Below are 26,910 nucleotides of genomic sequence, written 5' to 3' on the forward strand. Positions count from 1 at the left end.
AAATAAATCCTTTTTTAAAATACCATAGACTGGTTGGCTTTAACGAGACAAATTTATTTTCTCACAGTTCTGGAGGCTATAAGCTCAAGATCAAGGTGTTGGCAGCTTTGGTTTCTCCCGAGGCCTCTTTCCTTGGCTTGCAGATGGCCGTCCTCTTACTGTGCCCTCAACGTGGGCTTTTTCTCTATGCATACACACCCCTGGTGTCTCTTTGGTGTCTCTTCCTTTTCTTCTAAGGACACCAGTCTTGCTATATTAGAGCCCCACCCTCATGATTTCTTTTCATTTTATTTATCTCTTTAAAGGTTCTGTTGCCAAATAGCGGGTTGCATGAATTTAGGGGGAACATAATTCAACCCATAATACCTAGCCACTGACAACCTCCTTATTTTCATTGCCTACTGCTCCCATACATTCAGCATTTATTATGCTTACTGAATTGTTTGTAGTAACCTCAGTGGGCCACACCATCTCCAAACTCGGGACATTTGCCTATGCGGTTCCCTCTCCCTATGATTGCTTTCAATACTGCTCCTACACCCCCCACTCCCATTTTCACCCCATTTCTCTCCTACTGGTCATTTCAGATAGTATCTTTGAGAATATCCTGCCTCATGGTTTCTAATATTGGTGAAGTGCTCTTATACCCTCTTCACTTCTTCCTTCTCATAACATGGAGAATAATTGCTTAATGGCTCTTCCAAGGGCTCCACTAGACCATGAGTCATTTGAAGGCAGAGGCTGTGTAACGCCTTTCTTTCGAATCCCCATAGCCTAGCACAAGTCTTTGCCCAAAGTAGGTACTCGGCAAATATTCAATGAAAGAACAAATTCACCTGTTAGCAAGAAAAGAGAGATGTAGAGTGAGGCAGGTCAAGCTAGGTGGCCATGCATTGTGACTTAGGATTCCACACCACCGGCTGATAAACAGTGCCTGAGTATTCCACAAGACGGATGCTAGGTCTGTGCTAATGGAAGGTTCTGTCCCAAAAGGTTGCTGTTACAGTAAAATCATCAAGTTACTCTGGCACTGTATTTTCCAGAAGCCTCTATAACTTTGCTTTTCCATGTATCTACAGGACAGTGAAAGAGATCTGTATGTCATAGAGATGCAGAAGCCCTAGAACATTGGTCCTTAAACTTGAGTGTGCATCAAAACATGTTGGAAAGCTTATTAAAACACAGATGACTGGGTCCCACCCTCAGGGTTTCTGATTTAATAGGTCTAGGTTGAGGTCTGAGAATTTGCATTTCTAACAAGTTGCCCAGTGATGCTGTTGCTGGTAGTCTGGAGATCACACTCTGAAACAAACACTGCTCTAGGAGATCCTTCTGGAATTATTGAAAACTAATTTTCTTTATATTGGAAATGGTATAAATGATAAATATGTCTCTCAGAACATTTGATCAACCATCCTGCCCCAACTTTGCCAGACAACATTGACATTGCTGAAATTCGTGAGACAGAGGAACCAATAAGCTGATTTTTCTTTCAAGGTAAAACTGCCCCTGGAAAGATATTGTAACCTAATGGTGTGTGTTCTGCTCTTTTTGCAGGTGCGATTAGAGTGGCCAACCGACCTTGCAGTCAATCCTATGGACAATTCATTGTATGTCTTGGATAACAACATTGTGCTGCAAATTTCTGAAAACAGGCGTGTACGGATCATTGCAGGGCGCCCCATTCACTGCCAGGTGCCAGGCATCGATCATTTCTTGGTCAGCAAGGTGGCAATTCACTCCACTCTGGAGTCAGCCAGGGCCATCAGCGTCTCCCACAGCGGGCTGCTCTTCATAGCTGAAACAGACGAGAGGAAAGTAAACCGCATTCAGCAAGTCACCACCAACGGAGAGATCTCCATCATAGCTGGTGCCCCTACTGACTGTGACTGCAAAATTGATCCCAACTGTGACTGTTTTTCAGGTATGACCTTTTTAGCAATTCACCAGCTCCCTCTCTCTGTTTCCAAAAGAAAAACGCACAACAGAAAGGCCAAAAGGAAAACTAAAGTGTTATTTGTGAACATTAGTGTGAGTGAGTGGAGAAAGTGATGGGTTGGGGCCACATAGCCTAGTATCTGGTCATTGCTCTGCAACCAACTAACCAAGTGACTCTGGGAAAGACACAAGACCTCCTCATGACTCACTTACCTCATCTGTTAGAGATGTCACTTCTCTCAGTGATATAACCTTGCTGTACTGAGGGTAAGCTACTATAACAAAGGTTTAATACTCAAGTTAAAATCACTATATAAATATAAGATCATGACATGATTTGTACTTTGGATAAAAGGAAACACAGTAAAACCTGCATTTACTGATTTAGCTAAGGAAAAAATTACTTCCCCTAAGTGACTGCTTTCCAAGTGAATAGTGCTTGCTATTTGAAACCCAAAGTGGGTAGCTCAGTCTGTTAAGCGTTCAACTCTCGATCTCAGCTCAGGTCTTGATATCAGGGTGTTGAGTTCAAGCCCTACATTAGGCTCCATGCTGGGTGTGAAGCCTACTTTTAAAAAAATATTCTGAACCCCAAAGAGACTAGAGCAGACTGCTTTGAAGATACATGGGCAAAATAAAATCCCACAGTGGAGGGTTTTCAGGACATTAGTCTACTACTTGGACTGTTTAAAAAATGCCCAGGGAGGCCTGGGTGGCTCAGTCAGTTAAGAGTCTGCCTTCGGCTCAGGTCATGATCCCAAAGTCCTAGGATTGAGTCCCGCATCCGACTCCTTGCTCAGCAGGAAGCCTGCTTCTCCCTCTGCCTGCCACTCCCCCGCTTGTGCTCTTTCTCTCTCTAACAAATAAGTAAGTAAAATCTTTAAATTTAAAAATAAATAAGTAAAAATCAATTAAGAATGTCCAAAATTTTCTTCCTAGACAATGGTGCCTATTACTTCCAACTGAAATATATATACATATATATATAGTATAGTATATTATAATGTATTATATATTATATATAAAAGTATATTATATATATAAATATATATGTTTGTGTGTATATGTGTGTGTATGTATATGTATGTGTGTATGTGTATATATATATATATATATATATATACACCTTTTCCCCAAAACATGAAGTAGATATTCCAGATAACAAACACTCCTCTAAATGTCAATAGATACATTTATTGCCGTGATGTGGAAATCCCTCCATGCTACCTGCAGTCCTATTAAACTGCTCATCTGGGCCCAAAAGATTCTCTTAACCTTTGCCTTTTCTTGGGCTAGAGGAATCAAGAATGAGCAACTTGGTCGATACGACTTTTGATCAATATTTCCAATGTTTTCCTGGACAATTAGTTTTATACTTCTTTTGCTAATTTATATCTTTCATCCAAGGCAAATCTAATGTTTATTCCAGTTATCAAATTTGATGTTCTGAATCATTGTTGCACTTACAGACTTAGTGTACTTTGACAGTGTGACAATGGGAATTAGCCAAAGAAAGTTCCTGTGAGCATAGTAGAATTGGAAAGTCCTGAGGTGGGTAGGTCCACAAGCACTGACAGGCACGAATCTCATGGATTTCCAGCCACATTCTGTGCAGCTTCCATTATTTCCTGTTTTTGTATCTTGTGATATAATAGATACTGAACTGCAGGATTGAAGATTTCACAAAACTGACATTAACTGAGATAATTTCATCTCACTGTTCATCTTCACTGGTACTGACTCGGGAATTATGAATAAGTTTCAGATTTGTCAAGGGAGGGGAATGCAGAGAATAATGATTCACTGATTGTTCCCTTTTAAATGATTCTTTTCTTTTAGAGATCGTACTTTTAAGTCATCTTCATACCCAACGCGGGGCTTGAACATGCAACCCAAGATCAAGAGTCACATGCTCCGCTAACTGAGAGAGCCAGGCACTCCTAAAATGACTCTAGATGTACAATGATTTCTGTATATGGTTATGTTCTTACAAATGCTTGCGATGACAATCATTAAAATTGTGGTCTTTCTCTCACAGGTGATGGTGGCTATGCCAAAGATGCAAAGATGAAAGCCCCCTCCTCTTTGGCAGTGTCGCCTGATGGTACCCTATACGTCGCAGACCTTGGGAATGTTCGAATTCGTACCATTAGCAGGAACCAAGCCCACCTGAATGACATGAACCTTTATGAGATCGCTTCACCTGCCGACCAAGAGCTCTACCAGTTCACTGTCAATGGAACCCACCTGCACACCTTGAACTTGATAACAAGGGACTATGTATATAATTTCACCTACAATGCCGAAGGTGACTTAGGTGCAGTTACCAGCAGCAATGGCAACTCTGTGCACATTCGCCGTGACGCAGGCGGGATGCCCCTTTGGCTTGTGGTGCCTGGCGGGCAGGTGTACTGGCTGACCATAAGCAGCAATGGAGTCCTGAAAAGAGTGTCTGCCCAAGGCTATAATCTGGCCTTGATGACCTATCCAGGAAACACAGGGCTTTTGGCTACCAAAAGTAATGAAAATGGATGGACAACTGTTTACGAGTAAGTTTCTCATTCTCAACATAGGCTTTATTAGGCTTTTATTTGAAATTATATTATAGTGGGAAAATGCCTTAGTAATTGCTGCGTGTTACATGCTATTTTCTCCTAAGAACCACAATAAAAAAACAAAAAGTCAAGGAGAAAATTTTACCTAACTCCTAGGGTTCAAACCCATTTCTCCAGAGCCGTTTTGCAGAACATAATAATGAAAACACAGACTGAATGAAGAATCAGGTGTGGCACTGCAGGAGACAGGAATGAGGTAGAAGCCTAAGTACTCAAGAAATTTACAGCATAGCTGGGAAAACAAGGTAAATTTTCATTTAAATAACAAAACTAAGAAAATAGTTCTAAAGCAACAAAGAAGCAGTGTGGCTTAACTAGTATTTATTGATCCCTGTGGGGCTTAATGAATGAATAAATGAATGTGTGCCCAGCCCAGCCCAGCCCAACTCAGTATAAGTTACTGTGGGAGGTAATAGAATTTAAAATATAAGAAGTGGACGCTAGCAAGGGAGTGTAACTGGGAGAGGCTGCGTGCCATTGGCTGCTTCGGTGAGATGTGGAGCAACGCTCCAGCACAGGCTTGGGTTTCCTCGATTTCCCTGCCCAAGTCAAAGAATCTGCCACAGACTGGCATTCGCAGACTGGGTCTGTAATGACTTTGTTTAACTGGGAATTAACACAGGGTGTGTCTGACAGCAAGCTACTAGAAAGTGTCATGACACGGAAGGAGACCATTGTCCTTGCTTTTCCAAGCATGGACGACCTTACCTTCAGGTCAACTCATTTAGAATGCTGGTCTGCCACCACTTGACAAGCATCTTTTCTACAAAAGGGAATTGCTGAATTTTTCACCAATGTACTGAGTGAAGATAATCTATGGAATCTGAACCCAGAGTCTAAAGTGGCATCAAAGTTGAAAAGTGTGACGAGTAGAAATGTTAAGTATGAGGGGTTCCTGGTGTGAGTATTCTGTAAGGGTGCAGAGAATATGAAGTGGATATGTCCAATCCCATGAAAGCCTCCTGAGGAAAGGGACAAAACAATCGGCCTTCACATTTTGGATCATTTCCCAAAGAAATGCCACTGTACAATAAAGCTGGACAGCTATTTTAGTTTCACTTAGAAATATGTATTCAGTTGTTTCTGTTGCAGGTCTTACTCTTTTGTTTGAAAACTTACATCTTAATAAGAGTAATAAAAGCCACTGTTCACTGAAGCTTTACTATGTGACAAGTAGCAGCCTGAGTGATTTACATACATTTTTTATTAGATCCCCAAAATAACAACATGGGATAGTTGCTCCTGGTATGGCATTTTATGGATGAGGAAGCAGAGGCACAGAATGCTTAACTTGTCCTGATTCACACAGATGTCTAGGTTGCAAACTCCCAACAGTCTGACTCAAGAGCTCCAATTTTTAAATATACCACCGTGAAGAAAGATAGTTTCTAATGAGAGTATCTTTCAAAAATTCATGCAAGATCACACCACAGATGAAATTAGACAACTATTTCAAAAGCTAATGGTTAACTTCAGTCAAGTTACAAGAAATGGCTGAAATATGAACTAGTTTTCAAAATAGCCAGTTCAACCATTCATTCACTTAGTCATCAATTCATTACACTGTACACTTTACAAATATTCCATTTATTTGTCAACTATACTTCAATAAAGCTAGAGGAGAAAAAAGCAAAACTAACTAGTCCATTTACTTATTTAACAAATATTTACTGAGCACCTACTCTGTGCCAGGCAGTACAGCTGTGAATGAAACAGATAAAAATTCTTACCGTCAAGCCACCTGGCCAGCTCAGTCTGTAGAGCTTGAGACTCTTGACCTTGGGGTCATCGGTTCAAGTCCCACATTGGGTGGGGAGCCTACTTAAAATTTAAAAAAAAAATTTTTTTTTAAATCTCTACCTTCATACAGCTTACATTATACTGGAGGGAGACAAGTAAAATGTACAGAATTTCAGATGGTGCTAAGTTCTGTGGAAAATAAAGCAGGGTAAAGGAGATCAATAGTGTGAGGCAGAAGGGTTTTTCTTTTGGGTACATGGTCAGGGAAGTCCTCATTAAGAAGGTGGCATTTGGGGCACCTGGGTTGCTCAGCGGGTTAAAGCCTCTGCCTTCTGCTCAGGTCATGATTCCAGGGTCCTGGGATCGAGCCCCACCTCGGGCTCTCTGCTCAACAGGGAGCCTGCTTCCCCCTCTCTCTACCTGCCTCTCTGCCTACATGTGATCTCTGTCTGTCAAATAAATAAATCTTTTTTTAAAAAAAAGAAGGTGACCTTTGAGTAAATACCTGTAGGAGGTGAGGGAGTAAACCATATGGATATCTATGAGGAGGGAAGAGAAAGAACATTCCAGGCAGAGTGAACAGCAAGTGCAAAGGCCCTTGCAGCAGGAGCCAACCTGATGTGTTGAAGGAATACTAAGGCAGCCACTATGACTGGAATGGAGTAAGAATAGTGGGGAGATAAAATCAGCGAAGTGGCCAGGGCTACTTCATGGAGGACTTTGTGGTCCTCCGTAAAGATTTTGACTTTTACGCTGAAGTAAGATGTAGAACCACTGGAGAATTTTAAGTAAAGGAGTGACAGAATCTGACTTACATTCCATCTGTATTGAAGACATCCGACTGTATGGTGGAAACAGGGGAGCCCAGTGGTGGAGAGGGGAGAGGTTTGCAATACTCCAGGCAGAAGATGGTGACTTAGACCAGGGAGTAGGGGCAGTGATAAGTGGTAAAATTTTAAGTATATCTTGGCAGTTGATCTATCAGGACTTAACCAATAGTTTTGATGTGGAGAGAAGAGAAGGAGGGTTAGAGGGTTAGAGATAACTCCAAATGTTTTCACCTGAGCAACTGGATGATAGACTTTCTATTTATCCACACAAGGAAGACTGCACAAGGAGTGCATTTACAAATACCATAGGCTCTCATTCATATGTGGAACCTAAGAAACAAAACAAATGAGCAAGGAAAATAAGAGAGACAAACCAAGAAGCAGACTCTTAACTCTAGAGAACACATTGATCATTCCCAGAGGCGAGGTGGGAGAGGGGATGGGTGACACAGTGGATAGGGATTGAAGACTATACTTACTATGATGAGATCAGGAGTTCAGTTCTGGATATAATCAGTCTAGTTAGACTTCCAACTGAAAACCAGCAAGAGACCAAGAAGGACAGTCCATGAAGTAGGAAGAAGAGCAGGAGAGTAGGGTGTTCTGGAAACCAAGTACAACAGGAAGGAGTGATCATCTGTGTCAGATATTCCAGATAAGTGAAGTAAGACAAGGACTGAGAATTGACCATTCAATCTAGCACTGTGGACATTATTGTCTACCTTGAGAAGAGCAGGTGCTATGGCTCCATGGGGGACAAAAGCCTGAGCAGAGATGGTTTAAAGAAAATGGATATACACATGTTCATGGAAGTATTGCTCATAATAGCCAAGAAATTTGAAGAACCAATGTTCATTGGGACATGAATAGGCAAAAAAATGGGGTACTTCCATACCATGGAATATTATTCATCAATAAAAAGGAATGAAGTTCTGACACATGCTATAACATGGATGAACCCCAGATACATTATGCTAAAGGAAAGAAGCTAGTCACAAAGGACAAGTATTGTATAGTTTATTTATTATTATTTTATATATAAATTTCATTTATTTTAAATGTTCACAAAAGGCAAATTCATAAAGTCGGAGAGTAGGCGGGTGGTTGCCTGGGACTGAAAGGGAATAGAGATTGGCTGCTAATGAGGAAGGAGTTTATTTGGGGGATGTTGGAATGTCCTAGAAGTAGTAGTGATGACTGCACACATGGTGAATGCACTAAAGCCACTGAATTGTATACTTCGAAATGGTGACTTTTATGGTATGTGAATCATATCTCAATAATAACAATAAAGGGCACCGGGTGGCTCAGTCAATTAAGCAACTGCCTTTGGCTCAGGCCATGATTCCGGGGTCCTGAGATTGAGCCCCCCCATTGGCCTCCCTGCTAAGCGGGGAGCCTGCTTCTCCCTCTCCCTGCCGCTACCCCTGCTTGTGCTCTTTCTCTGCCTCTCTCTCTCTCTCTCTCTGTCAAATAAATAAATAAAATCTTTTTTTTAAAAAAAAAAGAACCTTTAAAAATAATAATACTATAAAAGAAAGTGACCAAGAGGAGAGAAAGTGGATACAGTGAGTAAGTAATTCTTAAGAGTGCAACCACTGTGTAAAACAGTATGGAGGTCCCTCCAAAAATTAAAAATTGAACTACCCTATGATCCAGGAATCATACTACTGAGTATTTACACAAAGAATACAAAAACAGTAATTCAGAGGGATATAGCAGCATTGTTTACAACAGCCAAGATATGAAAACAGCCCAAGTATCAAGTATCTATCAATGGGTGAATGGATGATAAAGATACACACACACACACATATACATGCAATGGAATATTATTCAGCCATAAAAAGAATGAAATCTTGTCATTTGCAATCGCATGTATGGAGCTAGAGAGTATAACACTAAGCTAAATAAGTCAATTAGAGAAAGAGAAATACCATAGGCTCTCATTCATATGTGGAACTTAAGAAACAGAACAAATGAGCAAGGAAAATAAGAGAGACAATCCAAGAAGCAGACTCTTAACTCTAAAGAACACATTGATCATTCCCAGAGGTGAGGTGGGAGAGGGGATGGTTGACACAGTGGATAGGGATTGAAGACTATACTTATGATGATGAAAAATAAAAGAAAATTATTAAAAATTTTTTTAAAAGTTCTTCAACTGTATTGGGAGAAGCTTAAAATGAAACACCAGGTTAGTTAACCAAACTTTGGGTCAAAACTATTGGCATCATTTATGGACCTGTGGTAATTTTTTTTTTAATTTGATTTCAAAGCTAAATGATTACATTGACATGATTGTAATAAATTATGTGATGAATGTAAGAAGAAGAGAACTCATCTGAGGAAGTTTGCTATAAAGAGGAGCAGAGAAAATGGACCTGGGGCAGGGGGAATGCGGTAAACAGAAGGAGTGGTTTTAATGACAGAAATAACAGTATATTTGCATACCCATGAAAATGATCCAATAGAGCCAGCGTAAACAGACGCTAGACATTATTTTACAAACGAGGAAACTGAGGCCTAGATAGAGATAGAACTTCCCTGTTCACATTGCTAGCTGGCTGGGTCTCGAGTCAGGTCTTCGAGCGTCTAATTCGGTGTTCTTTCCACTACTACCCCCACTGCCTTCCGGAAAAAAGAGGAGGATATGGGATTGCAAGAGTGACCGTGGGAAGTCTGGGAAGCGAGATTTTCCCGTCCAGTAGCAGGAAAGGGAGAGTTTTTTTCCTTCTCCCTCCTTAACTCCAGCCAGGACGATGCTGAAACCCTCCTGACCAAAAAAGCATCTGTAGAGAGAAAGTCCCTTTTCCTCCTGAAGCACTCCCTTCTGGTGCTGAGCAGGAGTCCCCAGAAAGACACTGCCCCTGTCCCTTCTGACCTGCACAGAAGAGAATGAGCAATTTCCCAACCTACATAATGTAACTAATCCTGCTTATGGCCTTCTCTGTACAAAATTGGACATCTTTCCCTTTTATCCCCCAACGTGTTAGCCAGTTCTGACCCCTCCTTCAAGTTTCCCTTTGTCCTTTCGAGGCTGAGGAACACAAAACTGGACCTACTATCCTCGTCCGAGTCAGAGCCCTGCAGTTCTCTGAGGTGCGGAGGCTGCCGCCTTCTGTGGCCAAAGGGGACAAACTGTTCGCCAAGGTGGAAATAGAAATTCTGTTCTGAGTTGAGAGACAGAGAAACAGAAACAGAAGCAAAATTTGACAGGATGGAGGACGGCCACGTACAGGTAGCTAAGCCAGTAATCCATCCAGCTTTGATTATCTGTGACAATGGAGAGGAGAAATGACATAGATGACCCTGAACAGTGGATCATCCAAATGGGATTTTAAAATGTTTCTTTTGCAGTGGTAGTATGTGGGCTTGTGTTGTGTAATGTGATGTTGTTTAAATAGTTCACTGATTTTCATAATTCCGTTGGACTTGGACCGGGATCAACATTGCACACCCCAAGTATTAGTACGTGATACTTGACTGCTCCTGAGCATCCTGACCACAGAGAAATGGCTAACAGAGAGGTGATTGTCAAGGCAGGAATACGGACCAAATGAGGCCAGTGTTTTGGCCCAAGGAGGCTGGCAGGTTCGTAACTGCTATGACCTTACAGCAGTGGGGGCCCAAGAGAGGGGCCCAGCAGCTCACAGAGTAGGCAGGCCTTCTTTGCCCAAAAGGCTCGAAGAGTAGTTAGGATGCCCTTGCTTGTTTCCTAAGTATTTCCCTGGCAAAGGCTTCTGCTCTACAAAACTGGAAAGGTTCCAGGCTGAGGCCAAAGCATCAGTGTGGTCACTGCTGCTGGTCCAGGCTGAGTGGACGGTTCTGCAGGCCCTTGCCCTTTGGACTCCTTGCCTGAAGAGAAGGAGATTTCGCGTTTATGTAATTTCTCGATCCCAGGTCTTCTGTATTCTCTCTCTGGACTTTGTTAGCCCATACCCCACTCCCCGAAAAAAGCCATTGACTGACAAGTTAGAAAGCCTTCATAATAGGCTAAGCGCCTCCTAGGCTATTTTATAAATGCTCCGTTGCATGGAAGATGGCTGATGACGGATTCTCCCTCCTCCCTGGTAAGATTAGAAGAAGAGGTAGGGTCAAGGTACACAAGCCATGTCTCTGGGTGAGATATTTACCTGGGCATAGGACACGATTCCCGTGTAAGAACTGGTTATATAATCCATCCAAACATATCAATATGTTTCCAGTGTTCTCTAGAATCTCAGAGTAGAGAGGGAGCTAAGGAACCATGTGGTCGAGCCCCCCGCCTCCAGGCAGGCAAAGGATTTCAGTTAAGCAAGAACAGAGAATTGTCAACTGTTCCTTCGGGTCTCCAGAGACAGAGACTCTCGACACCTCTGCTCAGTCGCCTCTCCATGTGTGTGCTTTATGCCCTTGACAAGGATCAAGAATGGACAGACAGAACTGCCATGGGCCATGCTGGGGACAACTGCAATCGACACAGGGAGTGAACAGAAGCAAGAGAGGCTACTGGCCCAAAAAGCTTCCTGGAGCTGGTAGGGAAGATGAGCTGCAGCACACAGGACATGTACGGAAGCTGAGCCTACCCTCCCAACTCCACCATCGCTGGCTCTGTCTCCTCTCTAAGCACATGGGATGTCAGACCCCCCCCCATCTCTTCCATTTCCACAGAAATCATCTTATTTCACTCATGCAACAAGTAGGCGTGGTGAGAATCTCCTCTGTAGCAGATACCGGGAATACAGGCATGAATGAGACCTGGGGGTCCGGCCGTCCCTCTATGGGTATGAGTTTACAGCCTAGTAAGGAAGACAAGTCCCGATGATTGGCAATCACAATACATTGAATAAAGGCAAGAAGCCCCCATCTCCTTACACAAATGAAGGCTGCAGCCTTCTTGCAGGTCCCGCTTGTCCACATAAACCTTTCCAAGAATTGCTGCCCCCAAGGCACTGCTTTCATCGTACTGTTCTCTCCTTGCAAAGTCTTCTGTGCCTCTGCATTCTCCACTGCCTCCCAGCTTTCCTCCAGAGCCCAGTACCCCAGGTTCCCTCTGCTCTGGTTGCAACATGCTTCTCGACTTTATCACGTGCTACCCTACTAGAGGAACCTTGTGCCCCAGCAACCCAGGTCTTCCCCTGGACATCCCATCCACCGGCATGCTTTTCTTCATGCCACCACCTGTCTTTGTAATGCCCTCCTCTCCACCCCCATCTTCACCTATCCAGGGACTGAGCTCTACCTACCTTCCAGAATTCAAATACCACCTTTTCTCTTCCTTCTTTTCTGCTCGGCACAGTCGAAAATGACTTCTGTCTCTTCTGAGCTTTGACAGCTTGTTTATGGAAGAACATGGCAATATTCTGGCATTAGAGTGATTTGTGTGAATGCCTTATCTGCCCCACTAGTCTTTGCATTTCATTCAGCACTATATCTCCAGTACCTAGCACGAGACTGGTATTTATTGAGTAAAGGACAAGTGGAGACAGGACGGCATTATGGACTTGCAGCCAAATCAAAGGAAGCCCAAGGAAGTGATTGGTGAGGAAGGGGAATCCAGTATTTCCTACAGAATGTTAATTAGGTTGATCAGGTTTCTGTCATGAGAAGGTAAAGAGGGTCTGTTTCCCTTTAAAAAGTAAGTAATGAATTTTCCTTCTATAATCATTAATATTTTCTTAAGAGCAAAGGTGGGGGCTTCTAGTTTTTACTCTGCATGGTTTAGCCCTGGTTTAAATTATTCTCAAGGGAAAAGGATGGACTATCCCTTATGAGAAAATATCAGACCACATGTATTGTAAATAATGTGCAAATATCCCCCTACCCCCAACTAAACTATATGCTCCTCAAGGACAAGAATGAATTCTGAACTTCCTGTATAAATGTTTTCTTTGCTCCAATGGGGCACGTCTGCATGCACACAAGCACACACATACACAAATGCACACAGCCTTTGAGGTGCTGAGAAAAACAATATACTCAATACTTCATTGATCAGTGCCCTGTGAGACCCTCATAGTGGAATTCTATAAAATCAGGACAGGAAGGGACAATATGAGGGCAAATCTCCTCACACCAGACCCACTTCTAATGACTATGAAGGCGAGACTCATTGTCTGACCACACAATTCACCAGCCAGAATTTGCAGGCCTGGTTACGAGATTGCTACTCCAAGCCTTGGAAAGGAGGGGCTTGCTACCATGTTGTGGCCTGAGGGGATCAGCTGCAGCATATTGGCTTGTACTCTGCACCAAAGGATGCAGGCACCAAAGGGAAACACACAGCATAAGAGGTTTTGATTAAACTTGTATCTTTGACATTCAGTCTGGAAACATGCATTCCCCTGTGATGGAGAGAAAAAAATTCAAGCAAGCCATAAGAAATCAAAGGCTCCCTTTATTTCTTCGCCACTTTTGAGCAATCTTTCCAAAGTTGTGGGAATTAGCAATGATGAATATTTCTGCCTGTCACTCTTCCTTTGGAAATGACACCACAAAAGAGAGGCGGGCCTATATGTTTAGACCTAGGGCCATACAAAGGACAGAGACACTACACTGAAGATACCACCAAATGTGATCACTATGACTGACTGGCAGAATTGGGGTCTGCGAGTGTATTCAGTAAAGGGCTTTAAGGATATTTTGGGGGGTTTCCCTTCATTTTTATTGAGATATAATTGACACATTACACTGTAGAAGTTTAAGGTGTACAGCCTAATTACTTATGTATAAGACTGAGAAATGATGACCAAAACAAGCTTAGTTAATATCTAGCATCTCACAGATACAAAAATAGAGAGAGAGAAATGGTTTATTCCCTCTGATGAGAATTTTAGGGTTGGTAAGACTTACCAAGTCTCCTATGTATGGTAGTACATCAGTGTTAGCTATAGTCATCATGTCACACATTACCTCTCCAGTACCTATTTCTCTTATAACTGGAACTTTGTGTCTTTTGACCACCTTCCTTCAACTTCCCCAGCCACCCCCGACCCCACCTCTGGTAACCACCAATCTGATCTTTTCTGAGTTCGGTGTGTGTGTGGGGGGGGGGGGTTGTCTTAGATCCTTCAAGTGAGATCATACACTATTTGTCATCGTGTGACATATTTCCCTTAGCATTATGCCCTCCAGGTAGAGTGCTTTGCTTATGATAGAGTTAAAGCCAAATACACACTTTCAAAAAGGATGTATGTCCAGCCACAGAAAGGAAATCAGGTACTATAACTTTCCAATACCCAGCAACTGGGCTGACCCCCAAAACTGTTGCCTCCCTCATCAGAAAGGATCATGCAGCTAACTCCCAACTAGATCTATCCAGGTAATTAGTCTTATCCAGGACTATAAATCTTTCCTTTCCAAATGTACTCCAGTCAATTTGGGAAGTGGGGATAGGAACAGAATATGTAGGAACATGGCTGTGCTCTTGGGAATCAGCTTCTAAATGTATAATTGCAGACAAACTGCACCAGCGACTGAGCTTAAAAGGTGTTTGAAGGAGGGGGGCTGGTTAGGAAACCAGATTTATCCACAGGCCACTGCTAAGTTTCATTTGAATTTTTGGCCCTGGTACCTCTGCTCATAGATGGCTCAAAAGGCATCTGATCTTGACATCTTGCCCTGAGGAGTGGACACAACCACTGCCTTCACCTTTAGATGAAATCTTGCATTAAAACAAGAGGCTATGTGCCTGAAAAAGAAAGAAACTGCCCCCAAGCTGGAAAGCCCATTGGGAACTTGCATGCCTAGCATCTTAGGTGAGATTTCCTGAGGAATGAGGACGAGTGACCTTGCCAAGTTTTAAGGATACTCCTTAGAAATGAGAAAGGTAATCCAATAGGGCCGAGTTGCTGTCGATGGATGTGAAACGGAGAGGAACTGCCAGCCGCGTCTAGGCTGTTGGGACCCCAATCTCCCTGATGAGGAAGGCAGCTTCCTTCTATCTGCTGCCTAAAAACACCTCCCTACAGGGAAAAGCAACTTGGTATCTTGGGAAAATTAAAGGTAGACACTGTTTTCCTCTCCTGGAAGGAAGACCAGGCAGACAAGGTTAAGGTTGTGCTGGGCATTCCAGCCCTTCCACGGCCCTTTCTCATCAGGGCTCTGCATTTTGCAGCCAGAGCCCCAGAACAGACCATGGACAAAGGGGATGAGCAGGGGCCTAGATTCTGCCATTCACCGCAGGCACAAACAGCACCCTTCAGCTTTTCCTTGATAATAAGGCCTGGGCTGCATAGCAGCAACACGCCAACACCCATTTTGAAGAATACCCCCTTAAACAAAGGATGCCTCCAATTAAATAATTGGGCTTGGCTTATCTGTGATATCAACTGACCTATTTGATTGTTTTCATTTGCATATGTGACTGTAGCCCCAAGTTCAGTTCTATCAGATAAAATAAGGTCCAGCCCCTTTGCTGACGCCTACCAAACACTGGTCTGGGTTTTAAAAATTTGAGCAACTACCCAGGCTGAGTTCTTTAAAACCTAGTGAACTAACACTAAATCACTATGCCATTTTGCGTAATTGTCAGAGGAGGAAATAGTAGAGCCAGTCTTCGCCTTTGTGTCCAGGCTGTATTCTGCTCACTTTGGGTAAAAAGAATATAATTGTTTAACATTTTAAAAGCAAATAAAAGTGCTTAAATATTTTGTAATTTGCAACTTGAAAAGAAAACAGTAATGGGTTTCCAAGTGCATGTCTTTACTTTTAATGAAGTGTTTATTTTTCATGGTTCTATTGACAATAAAAGAACAGCTCCACATCAAAAGCCTTCAGGGAAGCAGTTTCCATTTGGAGGACAGTGAGATTGCCAATCATTCTGATTTTTTTTTTATAAAGTAAACTCGCTAGACTATATTTCCGGATATAGGTTATTGCCTATTATCCCAGGTAATTATTTTTTTTTGTCTCTTACTCATATAGGCAAATTACAACACATTATGTACTATATTATAGAAAGATTTTTTTAGAAAAAATTAACTGACACTGAGATCAGGGGGCTCCAGAATGTTTTAATGAACATGTTTCCATTATCTTCTGTGCTTGTTCATTTTGTTGGAAGAATGATTCATTCATTTCAAATTTGGCAACTTAAACAGCAGCAAATATAATTTTCCTATCACAATGCAAAATCAGTTTATTGCCCTTCCAGACGTTGGGGGCCGGTTGTGCCTCCCGTTCCTTTGCCAACAGCACCCTCTGCTGGTAGTTATTATCCATCACATCTAGTGGGATCGACCCAAATCGCAAACGGAGGCCTCCCTGCAACATTACACACAGCAGGACATGATTCATAAATCAGTTTTCCACCCTGGTGATTCATTACCAGATATATTTTTTCTGTAAAACAGCACAGCTCAAGGAAGTCATCAAGAATTCAGAAGCTGCAAGAAATACCTTCGTTTGATTAATCATCTCTCTGACCTTTTTCTTCTTATTGAACAAGGTTAATAATACTTGTTATCACTCAAAGTTAAACTGTATTAGCTGCCAAGTGATTTTTATTTGCAAAGGCCTGTTATCACTGCCAATAGGCTTCAAAGTCGGGATTGGTTACATTCCTCAGGTATGACCCCGAGGGACATCTGACCAATGCAACGTTTCCCACCGGAGAGGTCAGCAGCTTCCACAGTGACCTGGAGAAGCTGACAAAAGTGGAACTAGATACTTCCAACCGTGAAAATGTCCTCATGTCAACCAATTTGACAGCAACTAGTACCATATATATTTTAAAACAAGGTAAGGATACTTCCCACTTCACCTGACTGTAGAGGTACCGTTCTTAATTTCTACCATCAAACCTCTGCCCACCGTTAATAAATAGAACTCACTTCCGGCTGAGAAGATGGCTTCTTCTCCTTGTTTTCCAGCTATGGGGGCTGAAACCCAAATAAAATCACACCGTTCACAAAGTTCACGTAGCAACATTGGACCACATCTCTATGGGAGCGGTGAGGTTCAAGCCCTGCCCAATCTGCTCTCCCTTCAAGTCATTTCCCAGCACCCAGCTGTTTGTAAAGCTCTTTTAGGCTCTGATTGGGTTATATTAAAGAAATGAAGTCTGTGCCCCATCTGAGATTAGCATTCTAAATCAATGCTGACGTGGGTGAATAACAAGGATGAATTGGGACTCTTGTTAGGTTGTGGGGCCAAACACAGAACCGCCCAGAGTTCAGGTTCACCCTAACATGATGAGTAGCAACCTTTGTCCGTGTAACCATTTTGCAGGGTGTGGCAAGGGTGTGCAACAACCAAGTGCAATGCCAAGCTGAACTTCAGCCTCTTCTCCTTCTAGCTCCCAGCATATCAAACTGAGGAGGCCAACCCACCAGGTCAGAGAAGGATTTCGTGAGAGAGTTCTTTAAAAATGAAAAAGACAAGCCAGAAACAGCCTCCAGTATTAGACAGGAGTCTTTTATCCAAGAAAAAAGAAAGCCCAGCTAGGCGAATAACAAGACCCAAACGGATAGAGAGTGCATGTGGCTGTGAGAGTGGTGGTCTAGCCCAGAAGGCATTTGGGTCCACAGCAACCCACCTGCTCATCCTTCCCCACACTTGCCTCCGGAACCTAAACTTGGCTCTCCTCTGCTTCCTGCACTTCCCTTTTTTCCTCTTGTCCTGCTTTTCTCCTCTGCCTACAGAAAACACCCAGAGTACCTATCGGGTGAGCCCGGACGGCTCCCTACGTGTGACCTTTGCCAGCGGGATGGAGATCAGCCTCAGCTCAGAGCCCCACATCTTGGCCGGGGCGGTCAACCCCACCCTGGGCAAATGCAACATCTCCCTGCCCGGAGAACACAATGCGAACCTCATCGAGTGGCGGCAGCGCAAGGAACAAAACAAAGGCAACATTTCAGCTTTTGAAAGGAGACTGAGGGTAAGGCTTGACCGGATGCGAGATACAGAACTTCTGTTTTATGTTTGAAAACCACAAAGCTGGGCGCCTGGGTGGCTCAGTGGTTTAAAGTCTCTACCTTCAGCTCAGGTCATGATCCCAGGGTCCTGGGATTGAGTCCCGCGTCGGGCTCTCTGCTCGGCAGGGAGCCTGCTTCCCTTCCTCTCTCTCTCTGCCTGCCTCTCTGCCTGCTTGTGATCTCTCTCTGTCAAATAAATAAATAAAATCTAAAAAAAAAGAAAGAAAAAAGAAAACCACAAAGCTGCCCTAATCCAAAGTCTCATTGCGACAAAGCTTTTCTAGGTGACTGACTAGCTTATATGATATACTAATTCAAGAGAGGGTGCTAATGGCTGATAATGGTTCAGTATCCTTAAATGAACATTCTAATAGGAGCTTTCTTTGTCATTAGCCAGCTAAAGTGCTCTAATAGTAGCAATTTCAGGCACCAAGAAAGTCTGGGTGGAGAAATGTGTTGAGTCAGGAGGCCCTCCAGAATCCCTCACAGCATGCCTGGGAGATGTTGTCGTGTTCACTACCTTGACTCAGCTCCCTGCTTTGGGAGTAGTTTAGACTTTGTGCGGAAAGACCAGGCAGGTGCACACGCAAGGATGCAAGACGTAAGGCAACATTTGGACAAAGGCAAATTAAAAAGGAAAAGTCAGTGAATGAATGATATCATTCCCGTGAATACATCACTAAAGGCCAGAAGGGTAAATGGCCAGTACTGAGAGTGGACTAGTGGTGCTCTGAGAGCTGCCCAGAGGAAATTAAAGGTTTTGGGGGAGAGGGGGTTCAAGTCCTCACCAAGCACAACTCACTGCAGTTAGCCAGAGATCTCTGTCAAACCTGTCTTTCTGCAGCACACAAAGCCTACAATCACCGCAGCACTGTGTCTACCTGTCCCTTATTAAGCATTAACCAATGTTCGGATGATATGACCAACTTCCCAAATATAGTAACATGCAATATCAGCCCCAGAGCAACTGCCAGCTCGAGGGAAACAATCACTCACAATTGAGGCCAGGCCGGCTTTAAGCACCTGTGTCAAGCTGGGAGACCTGGGATGCTTGCATTTTCTTCACGCACGGTACAAACTCGCTCACAGTGAAAATGTGGTAACCTTCAGGCTGTGGAAACACAATGAGAGACAACCACCCAGTCCCGGCACGAAACAGTCCAACGAGTCCAAAGGCATGATATGGACAAAATAATGCATGACAGTACTCTTTTTCAATCATTTCTGTTGGTGACACATAGACACAAACTTCAGTGGCCTTCATAATGCCACTAAAAGTTGTCTACATGTGCAAGTCAATTTGCATGTTTTGATTCTATCGGCAATCTCTATCAGAACACAGATGGGCCCACGGATGGGCCACTGGATTGAGAAGGAAAACCAGTGCACATAGTCACACACCTCTCTGCGTGGGAGGCAGTGAGGGTTTCTGTCAGAATTCTAGAAATGGGATCTCCTCGATAGAGCCCTAAATGGGGAAGTTAGTTGACCTGGCTTAAGAAATGCGTTTATTGGGGCACCTAGGTGGCTCAGTCTGTTAAGCATCTGACTCTTGAACTCGGCTCAAGTCTCAGTCTCAGGGTTGTGAGTTCAAGCCCTGTATTAGGTTCCATACTGCTTGTGGAGCCTACTTAATTCAAAAGAAGGAAAAGAAATTTATTTTCTTTATTTTCTTCACCTGTGAAATGAAAATATCACACTAGAGCAAATGGCTTAACAACCTCATGGATTCACCATAGAATAATTGTATCAAATAAATGATCTCTTAGTGCTTTCCCCAGTTTATAGCCTCAATAAAACATTATGAACCATATCATATACAATGTACCTTTGGGTTTTCCCATTCTTTAGGATAACCCATCCTGTACTACGTGACTTTGGGATTTTCCACTTTCTAAGCTAACCCACCATTTTCTTTTTCCAGGTACACAGATAATGGAGAAATTCCAAACTATAAGTTACACCTCATATCCCAAAGTGCTCTTAATGTTGAAAAACTAATGGCCATAAAACATTTGGGGGATCTTTACTATACGAAGTGAAGTGTTATTTAGTTAATTCTATTTATAATTGACCCATTTCTGGGGCGCCTGGATGGATCAGTTGATTGGGCAACTGCCTTCAGCCTGGGTCATGATCCTGGAGTCCTGGGATCGAGTCCCACATCAGTCTCCCTGCTCGGGTGGGAGTCGGTGTCTCCCTCTGACTCTCTCCCCTCTCCTGCTCTCTCTCTCTATCTCATTCTCTCTCTCTTTCTCTCAAATAAATAAACAAATAAATATACACAAAGAAAAAACAAAATTTTAAAAAACAATTGACCCATTTCCCTTCCTGTGGTATAGTTGAGCAGATTTGTGAAACCGGTTATAAAGGCAACAAATTCAGGACCTTCTCTTCTATGTGACTTCCAGGGTAATTCCTGAGGTCCTCCGACAGAATGGAGCCCCTCCTCAGCTGAGGGGTGTTACCATGCATGTCCCTAGAAACCTAACAGCAATCCTCGACATGTTTAGTACCTCAGAGTTAACAAAATGCTTTCACAGCCAGGATTTTATTTGATCACCACAACCATCAATTGTTGTTATTCCCAACTTACAGATAAGGAGACTAAGGCCCAGAGAGGTTAAGTGATTTGCCCAAAGTCAAACAGCTATTAAGGATCAGAGTCAGCCCTCAAATGCAGGTCTTCACGGAGCGCAGCACTCTTTCCACTACATGATGCTGTGCTGCCTTGATCCTTAAAATAATTAATCTATAAATCATTGCCCCACTCAGTGGAGCCACCTTGGCAAGGCCTGACTCCTCATTTCAATGCTGACAAAAAGAGACAAATAATCGACTCTAATGTACTGGCAAGTGTGGGTGGAGCAGGACAACTGGCTGGCCTCCAGGCAGAGAAAGTGGGGAAGAGGCCAGAGAAGAGAAGCTGTTTAACTGGCTGATTCTTACCTTCTCTCCCCATCCTTATGCACTTTGTTTACACTGATGCCTCAGTTTCCCCAGATTAGGCAAGTCCGATTTTTTTTTTTAAAGATTTTATTTATTTATCAGAGGGGAGGTGGAGAGCGAGCACAGGCAGACAGAATGGCAGGCAGAGGCAGAGGGAGAAGCAGGCTCCCTGCGGAGCAAGGAGCCCGATGTGAGACTCGATCCCAGGACGCTGGGATCATGACCCGAGCCGAAGGCAGCCGCTTAACCAACTGAGCCACCCAGGCGTCCCGGCAAGTCCGATTTAATGGAGGGATATGCTCCCCTGACGTAGGTGTGAACCTGGTTTTGACAAGGCAAAATCCTCTTTCCCCGCTGAGTTTACTATTGCAGAGATGGTGCCCCTTCATTTCTGGTAGCTTTTCAAGGGGCAAGCAGATAGGGTTACGAGATGTAACGTTCTCTCTTCCTGGGCCAGATAGACAGGGACCCATTTGTAGCATAATGTAAAGAATAAGCCTCTCCGATGCCCTCAAGTACCTCAAGGCCTCGGACTGAATCATTTATTTCTCCTGGTGGAGCAGCCATTCCAGAGCAAGGGCAGGTAGGGGTACCAGGGCTCTTGAGACAGAATCCCAGGTCCAGAGAGTCCCATAACATAGAAACCCCTGCTGTACCATAGGAAATAGGACTCCTCTTTGAAAAACCAAACAAAGGTGTGTAGAAGAAGAATCAAAGGTGTGATTGGGATTTTTAAACGTGCTTGAGCATCAGGTCATAAAACACTAATTTTTCAGGCACAAAATGACAGATTCCTTTAAAGGCCCATTGGGTAAGATGATGGGCATTCCAAAAAGCTACCTATCACATCGACCCTAGACCTTCTAGCTCGAAGAAAACGCAGAGAAGGATAGACTTCTCTTGGAGATCAAGCAACAAGCGTTGCTCTTCTCCGATGACTGGTGAGGGTTTTGCACACAAAGTCAGGGTCCCCTTCAAGGTGAGCAAGGCAGACTGCTGAAAAACATGATATTCTGCTCAGCCTGGGAAGTTACCTCTGGGCTGTCCTTCACCAGCTCCATTAAGTGAAATAAATCACACCAACATCCTGAGATTTCCTTTATTTTAAAAATCCATTTCCCCCCAACCTGAGGTGTGTCTGAATCATCTTCCTTGCCAAGTACTTTTACATCCATTCCGTGTATCTGTGTCTGCTGCTTAAGCCTGTCCCCATAAATGCATTTCCCAGGACAATGGCGAAATTAGAGATTAGATCACAGTGGAAGCCATTGGGAAAGAATTGGACATTCACCCACAGCAAACCAGTTTAGGAACTTCACCCAGCTTGCACCTTGCCACCTCCACGGATAATAAAGCCATTCTAGGAGACATAACCCAGCACTGGATCCCAGAGTTTTTCATAAGATTTCACAGACTGAGATGTGAGGTTACAGCAAAACCCTTGCCCTACAGCCTCCTTTATGAAAAGAAAAAAAAAATCCAGGAAGCTTAGCACTTCAAACCAAAGTCATAAAATCAAGTAAGATGATTATGTGTTTACAAGCAAAATGAAACAAAGACTAATCTAAAACCTCACAATTGATTTCTGTCCCCTCTCCACTCAAAGATAACTGAGAACGGGGTAGATTGGTTTTTCAGCGCAACATGTTTATACGTGCTCTGAGCTCTGAAAGGCCAAACAAGCCCAGATACAGCACAGAGTCCCAGGCTGACAAATGATGGCGAATTTGGGAGGCAGCCAAAAGGGTTCCAGCATCTCCCTACATTCTCAGAAAATGCCTTTGCTGACAGGGCACTCAGCTGCGGGCTGCTGGGAGTTGGAGTTCACATCTGCTTCACGCTATTTTAACTTCTTTCTCCCCAGGTTTGGCTGGAGGGAATTATTTTGTGAAAACTTAGATAAGGAGGCTGCTTGCAGATAGATGAATTTATTTTAAAAATATATCTGTGGTTCTCAGCCCCAGATAACCGTGGGTCTGCCTCTAAGGAGTCACCGGGAGACAGGAGATTTCAGGCATCCAGGCAAGTGGGCAGCGTTGGTTTTTTGGGGTCAGGAGATTCTTGGAATCATAGAAGCTACTCTATTTGTTAATCTTGAGTCAACTCCACTAAGATAACTAGAAAGACAGTATGATTTCACATACTATTCCACATGCATATAAACATTAGTGATGTGGTATAAAAAATTTCAAGTGTCTGTTGTTACGGTTACACAAACAAATTCACCAACAGGAAAGTATTTCAACAAGAGCAAATTAATATAATGCAAAAAGCATCCAAGGTAAATGATATGGCAGAAGTCAGGTGAGGAGAATGAACAAGATTTTGAGGAAGAACCTATAATCTTGCACCACTTCTCCCGTCTATGAAATGAGGGATGTGGGCTGTGCAATCTCTATCATTAGTAGCATTTTCACAACGGATCATGATTACAGCAGCTAACATTCACTGAGTTCTTACTATGCGTAATGCCATATGTGAACTCATTTAGTACTCATTACACTTTATCAGCTGGCTTCTATTGTTATCATTCTCATTTTAAAGATTAAGAGAGAGGCATAGAGACAGGGCACCTGGGTGGCTCAGTCGGTTAAGCGCCCAATGCTTGGTTTCAGCTCCGGTCAGGATCTCAGGGTTATGAGATTGAGCCCATGTGAAGCCCCACACTGGACTCAGCTCTAGGCATGAAGCCTGCTTAAGATTCTCTCTCTCGGGGCACCTGGGTGGCTCAGTGGGTTAAGGCCTCTACCTTCAGCTCAGGTCATGATCCCAGAATCCTGGGATCGAGCCCCACATCGGGCTCTCTGCTCAGCGGGGAGCCTGCTTCCTCCTCTTTCTCTCTCTACCTGCCTCTCTGCCTGCTTGTGATCTCTGTCTTGTCAAATAAATAAAATATTTTAAAAAAAAAGAAAGAAAGAAAGAGGAAGGAAGGGAGGAAGAAAGAAAGGGAGAAAGAATGGAAGGAAAGAAGGAAGGAAGGAAGGAGGAGACACAGAGAGGTCACACACAGCCAGTGTGTGGTGATAGCACAATTTGAACGCAGTGAGGTCAACTCAATAGCCCATGTCCCAAAATCCCTACGGGCAGTAAGATTTTGTGGGCTGACAAGGTAAGGAGAATATCTTGGCAGTAAAAAAAAAAAAAAAAATAGAAGTAGAAGGAAATTCCCGATGGGGTAGTAGCAGCTGATGCTAACATGAAATACACGCCCTGTTCATTTATTGGCAAATTGTGAAATAAAGGAAGCCTGAGTCAACCTAATAATTATCAATAAAAAATAAAACCTGTAGCATCGTACAGGTTTCTAAAAATTGATTGAATTTTTGATTTCTAAAAATCAAGTACTAATTACCTTAAAACCATTGAGTGTAGAGTAGCAGGTACTAATTTAAAATCAACTGGTACTTTTCTATCCATTCTCATAAATTCATGAAAATTACAGCACATCTCCCAAACTGTGAGGTTATTATTTGGCCCATCTCACTTACTCACCTTCTGACTTCTTCAGCAAAGTTAACAGGTTAATCCAGTTGCACTGTGAGCTGAAATGCTAGAGAGCATCCTTGAAAATTCAGCTTTCTCTTCTCTGTAGAAGAAATCATGGGGCACCTGGATGGCTCAGTCAGTTAAGTGGCCAGCTCTTGATTTCTGCTCAGGTTATCATCTCAGGGTCCTGAGATGGAGCCCTGAGTTAGCCTCTATGCTTAGCAGGGAGTCTGCTTGAGGAATTTTTTCTCTCTCTCTGCACCCTCCACCAGGCTCATGCTCAAGCACTCTTTCTGTGTCTAAAATAAATAAATAAATCTTTTAAAAAAAGAAATTAACTGCCATAATCATACTTTACTTAGAGTTCAACACATTTTGTTTATGTGTTTTTATGGATATAATTATATATGTATATAATATAATAATAATATATATAATATAATATAATAATATATATATTATAATATAATATAATAATAAGTTATATAAATATATTGCCCTTTTTGTAGGCCAAAAACAGCCAAATATCAGCAAGCAACTTAATATATTTTTATCCTACTAATTGAATGAGTATTGAATTGGAAGAATTGAAAGGACTTTCTCTTAAGCAATTAAAACACAAATTCCTAGGAAGGAGAGAGAAAGGCTCTGAGTGGAGACAAAAGGCCCTTTTCTTTGGAGATTCTGCCCATACCTACCCTTTCAGAGCACTTTGATTTCTGCTAGAAATACAACCCGTGGCTCCTTAGGGCACTTGCTTCCCTCTTCCTTTTCTAGTTCAAGTATGATCAAAAAGCAAACCTTTCTCCTTACTTCTCCTTAGCAAAGCTGAAAAAAAAAAAATAGAAGGGAAACCAAAGGATGAATTAAAGCATAGATACTTCCTCCCCCATGAAAAATTTTTACCAAGTCCAGCTTTCTGATTGCAACATACGTATGAATCATCAGTTATCCAACTCAGAAGTCTCGTTCAACGTGCAACCTGTCCGAAGAGACCCCTTTTAACTTGGGGCTATTACCTAATTTCACCCATTTCTAGAGCCCCTCTTTTTTCCAGCACGAGAACTGGTGTAGACTATTTGGAGGAAGAGTGTGTTGAGGGCAAAAAACAGTTTCCTTCTACCCTTCTAAGTTCTTTGGCTGGTGTAATAATTAAACCGACATAAAACAGATTAAGAGGAGAAAAACAGCATAAGTTTAACAACATGTATACCTCGTATGTAACACGAGAGACCCAGGAAAACTGAGTAGATCCCCAAATAGCTAAAGCCAATACCTTAAGTAACATCTCCAGTTAAAGACAAAAGATGTTGGAGATGGGGAGTCAGTTACAGCAAGTTACCAGGAAAGTGACAGTAAACAAAGATGCAGTTGTTGTGCTGTTTTAAATCCTCACCTCCTAGTTGCTAAAAGTTTCTACAGATTTCGTGATTCCCCACTTTCTGGTACAGAGAGACACCCTTACAAATGGAAATTCCCCTATAAATGCAAATGGGCAACTTCACAGTTTTTCAAGAGCTTCTCCTGTGGCTGTTTCTTAAAAATAATCAACCTAAAATAATCCTTATGTCAAAGAAGCATATTTGGCGGTGGAAAATTCTGCTCCCATGCAAGTGGAAATAAAGATGGATGGCCCACACTTAGGTCAAAGGAGATTATTGTCTTTCAAGCAAACTAGTGTTTGTTATGAATGTGAAGCTTTCCCAGCCTTGCTTATGACCCCAACAATCACAGGCAATGAGCTTCTCACACGCAGGAGAGTAAGGGGGACACTGTTGCATCTTTTACTCCTTCACTGCCTTTCAGCTCTTAGCCGAATTTTATAGTAACTTCTCTTTTGGGTTCCTTGACCCGATGCCAATGTGGGAGGTGGAGTTTCCCACACCAAAAAGCCATCCTTGGGACACCAGCTGGCTGTCCTGCAATTCAGTTACAATTCAGAATTGTCCTCCAATTCCCGCACTATTTACCAAGAAACAGCATCCGATTCTGTGGGTTAAGGGTTCAGTCCTACAAAACTGCCTCCTGCCCATGACTTCAGAAACCAGTCACCAAGTCCAAGTCGGTACCAGGGCCTGATGGACTGGCTATAAATCAGAGGTTCCCACAACCCTTTTGTTAGATTTGATTAATTTGCTATAGCAGCCCATAGAATTGAGGAATATTTTGTCTACAGGATTACCAATTTATTACAAAAGGATGTAACTCAAGAAGAACCGGATGCAAGTGATGTAGAAGGTCGGGTTTGGGGAAAACATGTGGAGCTTCCATGCTCTCAGGATGCGCCACTCTCCGAGCATCTCCACTTGTTCACCAACCCTGAAGCTCTCCAGCCTGTCCTTTGGGTTTTTCATTACTTAGGAATGATGGATTAAATCTTTGACCATTGGCAATTGATTCAACCTCCAGCCACTCGGTCCTTCTCCAGAGGTTTGGAGGGAGGTACTAAAAGTT

The 26,910-nt window shown here is 42.8% G+C and overlaps 1 protein-coding gene and 1 long non-coding RNA gene across 2 annotated transcripts in view; one reads left to right on the forward strand and one right to left on the reverse strand.

Moving 5' to 3' along the window:
• The window catches only part of TENM1 (teneurin transmembrane protein 1), a 797,330-nt gene that overhangs the window by 748,991 nt on the left and 21,429 nt on the right, over window positions 1-26,910 (forward strand). Inside the window, exons 26-29 of the mRNA XM_045068252.1 lie at window positions 1,558-1,924; window positions 3,977-4,487; window positions 16,674-16,846; window positions 17,749-17,984. Coding sequence (XP_044924187.1) covers window positions 1,558-1,924; window positions 3,977-4,487; window positions 16,674-16,846; window positions 17,749-17,984 — 1,287 coding nt within the window. The remainder of the gene's footprint in view (window positions 1-1,557; window positions 1,925-3,976; window positions 4,488-16,673; window positions 16,847-17,748; window positions 17,985-26,910) is intronic.
• Window positions 34-25,573, reverse strand: LOC123388529. Its single transcript, XR_006603021.1, has 5 exons — window positions 25,391-25,573; window positions 25,155-25,284; window positions 24,463-24,755; window positions 19,018-19,132; window positions 34-1,798 (listed from the first exon to the last, which is right to left on the reverse strand). It is a non-coding gene; the product is annotated as an uncharacterized LOC123388529 (long non-coding RNA).

The sequence above is a fragment of the Mustela putorius genome, unplaced genomic scaffold, assembly GCF_011764305.1.
Source record: "Mustela putorius furo isolate JIRA1106 unplaced genomic scaffold, ASM1176430v1.1 tig00003901_pilon_pilon_pilon, whole genome shotgun sequence".
NCBI lineage: Eukaryota > Metazoa > Chordata > Mammalia > Carnivora > Mustelidae > Mustela > Mustela putorius.